The sequence below is a fragment of the Scyliorhinus torazame genome, chromosome 13 (assembly GCF_047496885.1).
Source record: "Scyliorhinus torazame isolate Kashiwa2021f chromosome 13, sScyTor2.1, whole genome shotgun sequence".
Classification (NCBI taxonomy): domain Eukaryota; kingdom Metazoa; phylum Chordata; class Chondrichthyes; order Carcharhiniformes; family Scyliorhinidae; genus Scyliorhinus; species Scyliorhinus torazame.
Window position 1 is genome coordinate 141,605,513 of NC_092719.1, and position 15,251 is coordinate 141,620,763.

At 45.6% G+C, this 15,251-nt stretch overlaps 1 protein-coding gene across 26 annotated transcripts in view; it reads left to right on the plus strand.

Annotated features, from left to right (window-relative positions):
* The window catches only part of LOC140388298 (contactin-4-like), a 3,617,424-nt gene that overhangs the window by 3,301,936 nt on the left and 300,237 nt on the right, over positions 1-15,251 (plus strand). For 25 of the 26 annotated variants that reach the window (XM_072472208.1, XM_072472210.1, XM_072472213.1 and 22 more), the window contains one exon: positions 857-1,015. The exons of the other annotated variant lie outside the window; for it this stretch is intronic. In XM_072472208.1, the coding sequence (XP_072328309.1) occupies positions 857-1,015 (159 nt within the window). The remainder of the gene's footprint in view (positions 1-856; positions 1,016-15,251) is intronic. 26 annotated transcript variants of the gene reach the window in all.

Below are 15,251 nucleotides of genomic sequence, written 5' to 3' on the forward strand. Positions count from 1 at the left end.
CACCTCCCTCCACAGACGCCGGCTGTGGCGTGGGGCAACTCTGCGGCCGTGCCCGGGATACAGGGCGTCCCTCCTCTGCTCCACCGCATCCAGGAGCGCCTCCACATCGCGTGACTCGAACCTCGGGGCTGAGCGACGGCCAGCCATCAAGTCGGGTGTTGCGGTCGGCTGTTCCGGTCGGGTGGGGGGGAGCTGCGCGGCCTTATGAGCCGTCACGCCGTGCAGCGCGTATGACGCTGCACGGCGTGAACCACTGCGCAAGCGCGGATCCCGTTACGTCGCTGCTAGCCCATTTCGGGCCGCAGACTATCGGCCCATTTTAATGACGTGACGCAAGTGGGATTTGCTCCGTTTTTTGCGCCGATCGGCGGAGTTTCCGCCGATAACGGAGAATTTCGCCCATGGTGTCCACGAGATGAAACATTTCCTCTGCTACACATTTTTGACTCCTCTGTGCTTAATGGCATCCACTCTTACGTGAACATGGGGATTGAGATGCTTTCGACATGAATATAACCAACTTAAATCCTGGCCAAAGTAATTTTACGCGGAACATCTGATTTTTATTATTTATACATATTATTGTGCAAAAAAATGACTAATGAGATCAAAAGCCCCACATCTGCTTAGATTTACCCAACATTGTTCCTTACAGCTTAAACTTCTCTTTTGTATGGGGAAAGAAACATAGCAGCTGTTTCTTATCCAAACCTTCAGTCTCCTGCAGTCTGTTGTTCTCAAAGAGGTGGTTTTCACCCCTGTTTTACCTAATGTCCTTTGCTTTAAACAGCTGGTGTTCTGTTATCCATCACATGACATCCTCTCACATGTTTTCTTTTGTTGTCTTGTGTTTCAGTTCCACCAGGTCCACCAGGGGGTGTGATAGTGGAGGAGATAACAGATACCACAGCTCAACTCTCCTGGAGCCCTGGCATTGACAATCACAGCCCAATTTCCATGTACACTGTGCAGGCACGGACTCCATTTTCAGTGGGTTGGCAGGCTCTTAAAACAGGTAAATCCTGAACAGCATTCAGAAATGGCAAAATGGAAAACAAATTTGTGTTATGGATGTATTTTACCAATGAAGTTGGACCTTTCATTTTCAGATTTGCTATTTGATTATATTTGGGCTTACTGGAAGATACATAACTATGGCATTCTACTTTTGTTAATTACCTCACTTTGAGGGTCAGAAAACTACTTTTCAGGCATTTTCATTATATTCATTTCACCTGCAAAAACAGTCTACTTGCTTGAACATTTATTTGCACATCAAATGGCAGATTATCTTGCACGCACTTTACTTTTCAAAAAGGCCGAATGATCTGTTCAGTTTAAAGTGATATTCCCAATGCACACGTTAATGTATACACATCTAAATGGGTCTGTAACATTGTATTAGCTCAGGCATTTGAAGATGGATTGGATTTTACTTTCAAACTAGGATTCTGAATATCTTTTTTTTTTCAGCATTTGCGACATTCTCATGTAACTTCTTTGAAAACTGGTTTCTGTCACTTTGGTTTTAATTCTTGAGCAATAATGTAGAAGATAAAAGCAGAACCACAGGACATTTTGTTACTTGCACAGCTCTGAATAAAAGCAAAATGGGCCATATACTAGTGTGAGGAATGCTTAGCTTTCATTTTAACTATCCATTCTTGTTCCAAATGGATTAAAGCTATTTATGCCTCAAATCAAAAGCCCGTCCTTGGGAGACCTCGCCATGGCACCTTTTAGCACTGTTACACACTAACGTGGACAAGGTGTAACATCACCTGGGGGGATCTCCCAGGTCATTGAAGACCATTGGGTGGTCAGGAACAGGGCAGGGTGGCACCCTCGTTCTCCCTCTGGCACCGGGCACCTTGGCAGTGCCAAGCTGGCATGTTGGCACTGTACCCTGACACTGCCACATTGCACAGCCAGGCTGGCAGGGACACTACCAGGGTGAGAGTGCCAGAGTGGCACTGCCAGGGGCCAGCAGCTGAGGGGGCCATACCCATGAAAGGAGAGGGTGATAGGGGTTTGAAGAGTGGGGGAGTGAAAGGCAGGTATGAAGGGGCAGTGTCCTTGGGGTGTCCGATAGACACTGGGAGCCAGTTGACCCAGCGCCAGCACGGTTAAATGGGTTATTAAACCCACTTAACTGTGCAAGACTGGGACCCGCCATTGTGGGCAGACCGAGATTGAGATGTCTCGTGAGATCTGGTTAGATCTTGCAAGGCATTGTGGCCATCAGGGATCATGGGGGAGCTCTCTCTCAGCATTAACCAGCCATGTCCCACTCTGATTCCGGCGGGACGTGGCCAGTAGATCATGCCCCAAGTGTCGGTGAATACCGGTGTGGATCTTGTCGTGTTGGGTGTTCTGGTTCACAAAGAAACCAACAATGCTGGAAGTGGTGTAACGCTATTTTATTAAGTGTACAACTATGCTAACATACTGTAAACGTGGGTATAAGCAATACCAGCTTAACTGTGGACCCTTTCCTATCACTAGCTATGGTGAGGCACTCAGCACATGGTGAATGTCTGTGATGCAGGCTGTGAGCTCTATGCTCTGAGCTGGCTGCTGCTAGAATGAGCGGGAACTCTCCTGTCCCCTGTCTTTATAGTGCTTGTGCTCTCACTGGTGATTGGCTGCGGTGTTATGTATGCTGGTTGGTCCTACTGCATGTCCATCAGTGTGTATATGTGATTGCACCATAATGTACTGATGTATATTATGACAGATCTCACCAAAAAGGCCAGCTAGAAACACCCCTCTAAATGTGCCCAAAATGACACTTAGAAATGTTTCCATTAATTTGTGCCCAACATTAACAATATCTAAAATTTAACAGATTGGATTGCTTATTAGTTTCTACTATAATCATAAGCAGATCGTATAGAATTGATACTGCCAGAGTACTTTAAATGTGAAAAAATATATATTTTTCCTTGGCATCAGCACATGTTTAACAAAAATATAATAATTTGACAAGAAGTAATCAAAATAACTTTTTTCTTCTTCCCACCTACGCACTTTCAATTAACCAATCTAGCTTCTTTCTCTTTCTGTCTGCGTATGTCCTGCCGTTTCCATTAGCTTGGCTCTACTCTCTTAATGTTTGCGAATGTTATATTGATGTATCTGAATCACTTTGCTCTACCACTTTTTTCACTGGATACATGAATGCAGCTAGTATTTTTACAACGGCTCCAATCACATGGTTCTCCTAATCACCTTGACGGTTTTTCTATTTTAAAAATATTTTATTCAGGCATTTATATATACAAAAATAAACAGAACAAATAAGAGCAAAGGTAAAATTCTGCAACATGATAAATAACCAACATCCACCCACTCCCCGCCCTACCTCTCCTCCTGTCCTACCTTCCCCATTTTAACCCCTTTATCCCCTCCCCCCCCCCCCCATTTCTCCTCTGCTGACACCTCAACCCTCCTGAAAGAAGTCAATGAACGACTTCCACCTCCAGGCGAACCCATCGACCGACCCCCTCGAGACGAGCTTGATCCTCTCCAACCTCCGGAATTTTGCCAGATCGCTCACCCACACCCTCGCTTTCAGCAGCTCTGAGTCGTTCCATCCAAGCAAAATCTGTCTCTGGGCTATCAGGGAGGCACAGGCAAAGACATCGGCCTTGAAGGTTTTTGAACATGACCTTCTGACCAGCACTGAACGTTCATGCATTATAACTCATCTTTACTTTGTTTTGTGTTTCTCTTGCTTTACTGTTGATGTCAGGCAAATTGAACCTTGTCCGAGGAGTGTGTTTAAACACTAACTGGCAGATGAGTAACCTGTTGTAGACTGGGAGGTTATTCTGTGTTGAAGAGAAACAGGGATTTTACTGTCTAGCTTCTCTGCTTGCAAGTACCTCTGCAAGGATGTCTTCACAATCTGTACACTTCTTTCTGTAACACCATCTAATGCTGGGGGATAAGGACATATTAGAGTGTGTTTAACTCCACTCTTGCTCAGAAATATTTCAAACTCCGAAACCGAGGACCCGTGTTTGATCCTGGCCCTGGGTCACTGTCCGTGTGGAGTTTGCACATTCTCCCCGTGTCTGCTTGGTCTCACCCCCACAACCAAAATATGTGCAAGGTAGGGGGATTGGCCATGCTAAATTGCTTAATTGGGAAAAAAAATATTGAGTACACTAAATTTATTTTTTTTAATTAAGAAATATTTCAAACTCTTGTGGTGCAAACTGTGAACATTATTTGTCACCAATATCTCCGTCAACCCATAAATTGCAAACCAACTTCTCAAAACGCAGTTTTGGCACTTATGGTATTGGGCGGAGACCAACATTTATCTACTTGCTAAAGCTATTGACCAAAACAAAGTACTCTTCCATTCCACTTCAAAGGCACTGACATGTACACATTCCCAAGGTTTTTTTGTGATTGACCATTGAATGATAGGAATATTTGTTGCATCATTGCTCATTCTGATACACACTTCACAACCTTTGGATACCAAAAATAGCATCTTGATATTGATTTCATACAGACTATCATTGTGTGCTGAAGTTTCTCTCACAATCTGTCTCTAATCCTTGACGGAATAATAACTCTCAAGTCCCACAGGAGACTATCTTGATTTGCACTTAGTTCATCTCTCTGTGTGAAATGCTCCTGCAGTTTCTTATCATTGCTCTTTAGGCCAGCCATTCATGACATAATTGTGCATGCTACTGAGCACCATATCCCAGTGTGTTTCTTCACTAATTTCCTTGGCAAACTCTGACATGTCATTTGTGTATGTGAAGGAATTCCCAGGTAACTCAGTGGGTAATCTTGAAAGTGCATGCAAATTAGCATGATCTGTTGACTTGCGATATTTAATTTCTGATGGGCAATCAAAATCAAGGCCCACCTCTGAACCGTGATGCCACTGATGATGGTACTCTGTTCTTTCAATCAAACATGATTGTAAGGGCTTGGTGATCAGTTAATAACGTGAATTTCCAACCATGGAAGTATTTGTGGAACTTAGTAGCATCATATATGATTGCTAAAGACTTTCTCAAATCGTGAATAATTCTGCTTTAACTTAGTTAAAGTATGTGAAACATATGTTATAGGCTTCTCCCAACCATCTTCATTCTGTTATCTTTCCTCAGAAGCTAACTCCTTCTCATCATATTTTTATTATTGCATAAAGCACTGGCCTAGCTTTTCTTAAATGTCAGCCCTACATTGTCGTTTACCTTGATTTCAGCTTTGTTATGGCTGATTTTATCATTCGGTCCTCCTTGGCCAAAGAGCACTTTGTCAATCTCAGATGTATTCTTATTAATCCCTGTCGTGTTGGGTGTTCTGGTCTACAAACAGGTCAACACGGCTGGAGATGGTGTAATTCTATTTTATTAACAACTCAACTGTAATAACATACTGTAAGCTTAGGTACGTGCATTACCAGCTTATCTGTGGACCCTGTCCTATCACTATCTCGGTGAGGCACTCAGCACATGGTGAACGTCTTGAGAGGCAGGCTGTGAGCAGCTGGCTGCTGCTAGAATGAGCTGCAACTCTGGTGTCCCCTGTCTTTATAGTGCGTGTGCTCTCACTGGTGATTGGCTCCGATGTTGTGTATGCTGGTTGGTCCTACTGTATGTCCATCAGTGTGTCAGTGTGTGTGTGTGATTGAACCATGATATGCTGATGTATATCATGACAATCCCAACTGTAAATACTGCAAAGGCTTGTGCTCCAGAACTTGTCACCGCCCCTGGACAAGCTGTTTCAGCACAGCTAAGACACTGACATCTATCTGGCAATGTGGAAAATTGCCCACGTATGGGCAGGGCAAATCCAACCTCGTCAAGTGCTACCCCAAGAGTCTACTCTCGATCATCGGTAAAGTCATGGAATGGGTCATCAACAGTGCTATCAAGTGGCACTAGCTTAGCAATACAATGCTCACTGGCATTTAGTTTGGGTGCCGCCAGAGCCACTTGGCTCCTGAGCTTGTTACAGTCTTGGATAAAACATGGACAATAGAGCTGAACTGAAAAGGTGAGGTGAGAGTAACTGTGCTTCACAACAAGGCAGCATTTGACCGAGTATTGCATCATGGAGCCCAAGCAAAACTGGAGTCAATGGAAAGCTCCTCGCTGATTGGAGTTATACCTAGCACAAAGGAAGATGGCTGTGGTTGTTACAGGTCAATCATCTCAATTCCAGGGTAGCACTACAGGAATTCCTCAGGGTAGTGCCCTAGGCCCTACCATCTTTAGCTGCTTCATCAATGACCTCCCTTCCATCGTTAGGTCGAAGGTGGGATGTTCGCTGATGATTGCACAATGTTCCGTACAAACAGTTCCATTCCCAAATGCAGCAAGACCTGAACAATATCCAGGCTGGGGCTGACAAGTGGCAACTAGCATTCATGGCACACAAGTGCCAGGCGATAACATCTCCAACAAGAGAGGATTTAACCGTCACTCCTTGACATTCAACGGCATTATCATTGCTGAATCCCTCATTATCAAATCCTGGGGGTTACCATTGACCAGAAACTGAACGAATCTAACCATATAAATACTGTGGCAACAAGAGCAGGTCAGAGGCTGGCAACCTTGCAGTGAGTAACTCACCTCCTTTCTCCCAAAGCCTGTCCACCATCTACAAGGCACAAGTCTGTAGTATGATGGAATACTCTCCACCTGCCTGGATGAGTGCAGCTCCAACTGCATTCAAGAAGCTTGACACCACACAATACAAAGCAGCCCACTTGATTGGCATAAACATTCACTCCCTCCACTACCAGTGTACAATGGCAGCAGCCTGTCTCTTGTACAAGATGCACTGCAGGAACTCACCAACCCCCGTTAGATAATATCTTCCACTGCCATCTAGAGGACAACGGTACCAGACACATAGGAAAACCATTACCTGGAAGTTTGCCTCCAAATCACTCACCACCTTGACTTGGAAATATACCACCATTCCTTCACTGTCGCTGGATCAAATTCTGGAACTCCCTGACAGCACTGTGAGTGTACTTACACCACAGGGATTGCAGTGGTTCAAGAAGGCAGCTCACCACTACCTTCTGAAAGGTATTTAAGGATGAGCAATAAATCCGGCTCAACCAGTGTCACCCACTTCCCAGTAATTATTATTTTTTAAAACATTGACCTGGAGCATTACTGTGACCTGGAGCATTGCTGTGATACGGAGCATTACTATTTCCTCTTCTCCTGCATTCCATCTGGATATGACTGATTTTTCCACAGGCAAAGCATTTTAATTCAAAATGAGACATTTAAATGACTGGTGGCTACCACGGCAGTATGGAGGCATTGGTGGTGATCTTTCAGGAATCACTGGAGGCAGGAAGGGTCCCAGAGGACTGGAAAGTGGCTAATGTAACACCACTGTTTAAGAAGGCAGGGAGGCAGAAGTCGGGAAATTATAGGCCAGTTAGCCTGACTTCGGTCATTGATAAGATTTTAGGGTCTGTTATTAAAGATGAGATTGCGAAGTACTTGGAGGTGCAAGGTAAAATAGGACTGAGTCAGCACGGCTTTGTCAAAGGGAGGTCACGTCTGACAAATCTGTTTGAGTTCTTTGAGGAGGTAACAAGGAAGTTAGACCCAGGAGAACCAGTGGACGTGATTTATTTAGATTTCCAGAAGGCCTTTGACAAGGTGCCGCATTGGAGACTGTTAAATAAGGTAAGAGCCCATGGTGTTAAGGGTAAGATCCTGCCATGGATAGAGGATTGACTGACTGGCAGAAGGCAGTGAGTGGGGCTAAACAGATATTTTTCAGGATGGCAGCCGGTGTCTAGTGGTGTGCCTCAGGGGTCTGTGCTGGGACCACAAATTTTCACATTAATGATCTGGAAGAAGGCACTGTTGCTAAATTTGCAGATGATACAAAGATCTGTAGAGGGACAGGTAGTATTGAGGAAGCAAGGGGACTGCAGAAGGATTTGGACAAGCTAGGAGAGTGGGCAGTGAAGTGGCAAATGAAATACAATGTGGAAAAGTGTGAGATTATGCACTTTGGAAGGAGGAATTTAGGCATAGACTATTTTCTAAATTGGGAAATGCTTAGGAAATCAGAAGCACAAAGGGAATTGGGAATTCTTGTTCATGATTCTCAAGGTTAACGTGTAGGTTCAGTCAGCAGTTAAGAAGGCAAATGCAATGTTAGCATTCATGTCAAGAGGGCTAGAATATAAGATCAGGGATGTACTTTTCAGGCTGTATAAGGCTCTGGTCAGACCCCATTTAGAGTATTGAGAGAAGTTTTGGGCCCTGTATCTAAGGATGTGCTGGCCTTGGAAAGGGTCCAGAGGAGGTTCACAAGAATGATCCCTGGAATGAAGAACTTGTTGTATGAAGAACGGTTGAGGATTAAGGGTCTGTACTCGTTGGAGTTTAGAAGGGTGAGGGGGTATCTTTTGAAACTTACAGGATACTACGAGGCCTGGATAGAGTGGACGTGGAGAGGATGTTTCCACTTGTAGGAAAAACTAGAGCCAGAGGACACCATCTCAGACTAAAGGGATGATCCTTTAAAACAGAAATAAGGCGGAATTTCTTTAGCCAGAGGGTGGTGAATCTGTGGTACTCTTTGCCGCAAAAGGTTGTGGAGTACAAATCACTGAGTGTCTTTAAGACAGAGACAGATAGGTTCTTGATTAATAAGGGGATCAGGGGTTATGGGGAGAAGGCAGGAGAATGGGGATGAGAAAATATCAGCCATGATTGAATGGCGGAGCAGACTCGATGGGACGAGTGGTCTAATTCTGCTCCTATGTCTTATAGTAGGATCGAACGTTCTGACTCTGAGACTGTTAACCTGACGCTGTGGCCTGGATCTCACTGAAATATGGTGGACGTTCCCGACAGCTCAGGAAAAGCCCTGCTTCCACAACAGCTTATTGCCTTTGCCCAGAAGCTTGGCCTGGATTTTATTGTTGGTTAGGCCTCTTTCAAAAGTGTCTCTCAAGTTGATTGCTAAGTTCATACCATACCTACAGTGATGAGAATATTTCTTGAATTTGAGAATGGGAACTGGAACAGTATCGCATGGCAATTGCTTTCTTTCACAGAATGCAGCCCTCAAAGCAATCTTGTTCTTACTCATGTCCTAAACGGAATTCAAAATCTCAATGTTTTCAGAATACTCCATCGTGGGGATCTCACAGGTAACATTGGTTAAACACCGTATTACGGGCCAGGGTTTAGAGAACACCAAAGCCTATCATGGAATTCACCTAACCCACCCCTTTTAATAGATTTTGGTTATGGGGCCTATTTTACAGGTGTGATGCAACAGAGATCTAAAGTACTTTTCAAACAAAACCATGTTTATTTATGAATCCAGTTAACACTTTATCATAGATTATCATAGCATTTACAGTGCAGAAGGAGGCCATTCGGCCCATCGAGTCTGCACCGGCTCTTGGAAAGAGCACCCTACCCAAGGTCAACACCTCCACCCTGTCGTGTTGGGTGTTCTGATGTACAAACGATCCAACGCGGCTGGAGATGGTGTAACTCAATTTTATTAACTACTCAACTGTAACAGCACACTGCTAACTTGGGTACGTGCAATACCAGCTAATCTGTGGACCCTGTCCTATCACTATCTGGGTGAGGCACTCAGCACATGGTGAATGTCTGAGTGACAGGCTCTGAGCTCGTTGCTTTGAGCTGGTTGCTGCTGGAATGAGCGGGAACTGTAGTGTCCCCTGTTTTTATAGTGCGTGTGCTCTCACTGGTGATTGGCTGCGATGTTGTGTGTGTGTTGGTTGGTCCTACTGCATGTCCATCAGTGTGTGTGTGATTGCACCAGGATATGCTGATCTAAATATCATGACACACCCTATCCCCATAATCCAGTAACCCCACCCAACACGAAGGGCAATTTTGGACACGGCAATTTATCATGGCCAATCCACCTAATCTGCACATCTTTGGACTGTGGGAGGAAACCGGAGCACCCGGAGGAAACCCACGCACAGACAGTGACCCAAGCCAGAATCGAACCTGGGACCCTGGAGCTGTGAAGCAATTGTGCTATCCACAATGCTACCGTGCTGCCCTATAAACCTACAGTAAACATCTTCACAACTATTAACACCAATAATCCCCACAGATACAATATTCTATAAGTAACCTTTCATAACTTTCCTAACAACATCCATAAGACCAAAAGACTCTTTTTACAGAATGACAGCAGGTTTAAATTCTCTGCAGAAACCAGTATTACTTTGAAATCCTCAAATGAGCTGAAGACATTCTGTAGCTTGTAGAGAGAGATCATCATACAGCTGCTTGCTTTGCCTGCAGCTGTCCAGCTCTGAAAACGAAACTAAAACACACTGTAGCTGCCTGCTCAAAAACGAAAGTAAAGAAGACAGCCCAGCTCCACCCACACTCTGACATCACTGCAGCTATTTGATAAACACACATTTCTTACAGGTACTTTCACATGACACTGCTTCAGAAACATTTTTATCATCCTCATCTCTGGGGCGAAATTCTCCCCCAACGGCGCGATGTCCGCCGACTGGCGCCAAACATGGCGCCAATCAGACGGGCATCGCGCCGGCCCAAAGGTGCGGAATGCTCCGCATCTTTGGCGGCCTAGCCCCTCAATGTTGGGGCTAGGCCGATGCCGGAGGGATTTCCGCCCCGCCAGCTGGCGGAAATGGCGTTTGTTGCCCCGCCAGCTGGCGCGGAAATGCGGCGCATGCGCGGGAGCGTCAGCGGCCGCTGACAGTTTCCCGCGCATGCGCAATGGGGAGAGTCTCTTCCGCCTCCGCCATGGTGGAGGCCGTAGCGGAGGCGGAAGGGAAAGAGTGCCCCCACGGCACAGGCCCGCCCGTGGATCGGTGGGCCCCGCTGGCGGGCCAGGCCACCGTGGGGGCGCCCCCCGGGGTCAGATCACCCCGCGCCCCCCCAGGACCCCAGAGCCCGCCCATCCGGGCCGGAGAATCCAGCGGGGGGTCCCGCCAACTGGCGCTGCCCGATTCCCGCCCCCACCCAATCTCCGGTACCGGAGACGTCGGCGGGGGCGGGCGCGGGATTCACGGTGGCCTACGGCCATTCTCCGACCCGGCGGGGGGTCGGAGAATGACGCCCCAGATTTTATTCGCTTTCAGCCAACTGTTTAGCGTCTATTTGTAATTTTACCAGTCCACTTTGTTCAGACTATTATCCCCAGCTGTGTCTTCAGTGCTGATTCACTGTATATCTGAACATGATGTGCATAGACAGAGCAATCTTTCAAATTGCGTAAACTTACAAAAAGTCAACTTTAAGAGCTCCAAAAATGTCACTATGTTTTTCAATCCTGAATTTGTCAAATGAAATGTGAAAAAAATAATTCTGTCTCAGACTTGTCATCATCTTTATGTTGTGAATTGCGATGAGTGAAACTAACATGTGGATTCCACAACAGACTGGCATTATTGAACTAACTTTATTTACAAGACCATGCAGAATACGGAGATGTAGAATAGCTGCTTTTTAAAAAATATATATTTCACAGAGTTTGGGCATCGCTGGTGAGGGCAGCATTTATTGCCCATATCTAATTGCCCTTGAAATGGTGATGGTGAGCTGCCTTCTTGAGCTGCTGCAATCTATATGGTGTACATACACCACAGTGCTCCTTGCAGTTCAATAGTGGATTAATGCTCTTGGTCTTGATTCACACTGGAGGAATGACCACGTGAGTAAGTTTTTGAAGGATGAGTGCTATTGTGCACTTCAATGGGGAATCGATGTTTTTGGCAGAAGGAGGAGCGGAAACAAAATTGAAAATTAAACAGGAATGTTTTGTCCAGGATTATAAATATAAAATATTAATCATATAAAATAGTCATTAATAAGTCCAGGAAGGAATTAAGAATAAACGGTCTTTAGCTATTAGTAAGGATGTGGCATATACTCGTTGAGGCAAACGGCAGAAGTGCAGGTTGGTTATGTATATTGGGAGAAAAGAATAGGAGGACTCTTTGACAGGGTGATATTTTGAAAGTGGGCTGATGTTCATGTGGTGCATAATCCTGTTAAAGAACAAAGAACAGTACAGCACAGGAACAGGCCCTTCGGCCCTTCAAGCCTGTAATGACCATGATACCAACCTTTGCCAAAACCCTCAGCACTTCCTTGTGCCGTATCCTTCTATACCCACCCTATCCCTTTGTAAAGAACCATGTGTTAGACCAAATGTTTCTGAGCTGTAAATTTGATATAATTCCGTGTAATATAGAAGTGCCCTGAAACCCAGGCTTTTCTTCACATCCTGCATTTCCACTAAGGCAGCGCCTCAAGTCTATGTAAGGATCCTTTCATGGGGCTCAATAACAAACTCTGCATATAATTCCTCCATTGCCTTTTCTGACTGTAATTACTTCCAAAGCTTACCCTCGGAAAACATCTACATGCCTGGGAACAAATTGTGTGCGACCAATTTAATTATTTTTGAAAGTCATTATTATGGTGCACAAGCAGTAACCGTTTGACTTGAGACTTGTTGGCTATTTACTCCGCTATAATAATATTTTAGGAGAGACAAATATGTGGAACTAAAGCCCTTAAAGTCATCAAACTTGTGTTTTTGTGTAAGATGTGGGCACTGGAATACCTTGTACTGTTGATACTCTTTCCTTTTGGTGTGGTTGCAGCTGCAGATGGCTCCAAATACTCCCTTATATCTTCGTAGAGATCATTATAACAACTGAAAATGCACATAGAGGGTTCATTTTGAATTGTGTTAGCACTGACAAAATTGTGCACTTGCATAGGGGTGTGCTGGTTTCCCATTCTCCAATTGTAATGTTTGTATTTGTGCTGAGTTGTTGCATATTTTCTCTCAAAAATCTTAATATCGGCTATTGCAATCCGAGCACTGAGTCAGCTGGAGATTAACATCAGACGGGCTGGGAGCAAGTGAATGCTGATGCTTCACATACCCATGGTGATAAGAAAATGTGACAGCTTCTTGGCATGTGCTCCAGGCTCCAGAATTAACTTTCAAAACTATTTGATGATCCCGTTGATGTACTGCGTCGGTTCAGGACTTTCTCCAGTTTTCTCCATGTTGTCTGGCAGTGGCTGCATTTGTGGAGACTTTCACTCAATGGTATTGGGTTCCATGATCTCATCATTGGCTCTTTGATATTTTATCAGAGGACCGTATCTTTGTTTTTGTGATAATTCTATGTCCCACAGACCACCTTTTAAAAGGGAAAATTAGTCAAAATCACACTTGTCCTCAAACATTGTAGATGTTACTGGCAAAGGGTTGTGGTAGAATAAGCTGTGGACCATTAATATAAGATTCATTGAATAAAGCGATCTGACAACCAAGAGCACAAATACAAACATTACAATTGGAGAATGGGAAACCCGCACAGCCCCTATGCAAGAGTGATGAGATTCATTTGTTCATCTTCTGACTCAGTTAGTTAGGGCAAGATTCTCAGCACCAGGGTCCCAGTTTGATTCCCGGCTTGGTCACTGTGCGGAGTCTCCATGTTCTCCCCATGTCTGCGTGGGTTTCCTCCGGGTGCTCCGGTTTCCTCCCACAAGTCCCAAAAGACGTGTTATTGGGTAATTTGGACATTCTGAATTCTCTATCTGTGTACCCGAACACGTGCCGGAATGTGGCAACTAGGGGCTTTTCATAGTAACTTCATTGCAGTGTTATTGTAAGCCTACTTGTGACAAGAAAGATTACTGTTAAAAAGGTTTTCCCACCGGAAGTATAATCGGTCCTGGTCTGCGCTGGCTGGTCTGCGCTGGCATTAGGAGCTGTGCCAAGGAGCAATTCACTCTCCCCAGCCATGCTAATTTATGCATGGTGGGAAGCTCCCGGGATTCCGCTTAAAATCCCATCATCGGGCAACTATTTTGAGCGGGCGGCGCAAGAAAGAGGTCTTGCAGCTGGCTTCCCCCCTCCCCCCACATTGCAGATCTCTCTCTCTCACCCCCCCACCCCCACCCCCATTGACAAGAAAGAGGCATCCTCCATCCTCCCCCAACCCACCACGGCAGGCAAGCATGAGGGTGATCCAAAATCCCCGACGAACCCCCAACAGATCCCCTTCAGAGATCCTCTCCATCGGAGACTCTCCCCATCAGAGAAGCCCTCATCAGGGACACTCCCATCAGACCCCTCCCCCACCAGACAACCCCATTAGCCCCCCCCATAACGCATATCAGAGACCCACCCCCCCCGATATCAGAGACCCACCCCCCACCCCCGATATCAGAGACCCAACCCCCCGATATCAGAGACATGCCTCCCGATATCGGAGACATCCCCCCCCCCCCCGATATCATAGACTCTTCCCCCCCCCCCCCCCCACTTATCAGAGAACCACCTCCTACCCCCTGCCCCCACCGATTCCAGAGCCCCCTAAACAGTCATCACTGTCTGGAAGTTAAAGAGCAGACCAGGCAGAAAGTGTGAAAAATCACTGCTTTTTCACTTACCTGTCCCTTACACCTGCAGCTTCAGATGGAAATGCAGAAAATAACAGCTGTTACTGCGTAGACCTGCGAGGCTTCTATTCACTTTCAAAGAGAAATAGCTTTCAATCAGCTGTAATTGACAGGGTAATAGTTTCTAAACAGTCAGGTGTCTGGATTATTTATTCTAAGCTTTGTGCTTGAATGGATCTCAAGTAACCAACTGTGAACATAATCACTATGGTCATAAACATCTAGCTATGATTGATAGGTCATCAGCACAATCAGAACAGCTAAGTGCTTTCTGCTGAGAAAAAGAGGAAGTGAAAGCACTATGACTTATCTCCTAGATGTCTATGGGGGTCTGATGGAGGGGGGAGCATCTGATGGGAGTCTCTATTACCCCAGGCAGACGTGAGGAAGGCGCTGAACAAACTGTACACAGTTATAAACAACTACTAAACAGAACACCTGGAGGCCTTGTTCATCATGGCCGGAGACTTCAACAAGGCCAACCTCAAGAGTGTACTGCCAAAATTCCACCAGCACATCTCCTGTCCCAGCAGGGGCGACAACACTCTTGACCGCTGCTACTTAAAAATCAAGGGCGCCCACCGTTCCATCCCCCGACCGCACTTTGGGAAATCAGACCATAAGACGGTGCTCCTTCTCCCGGCATACAAGCAGAAACTCAAGCTGGAGAATCCAGCTAAGAAGGTCATGCAGTGCTGGTCCGAGGAAACAGAAGAACTCTTACGTGACTGCTTAGAGGCAGCGGACTAATCC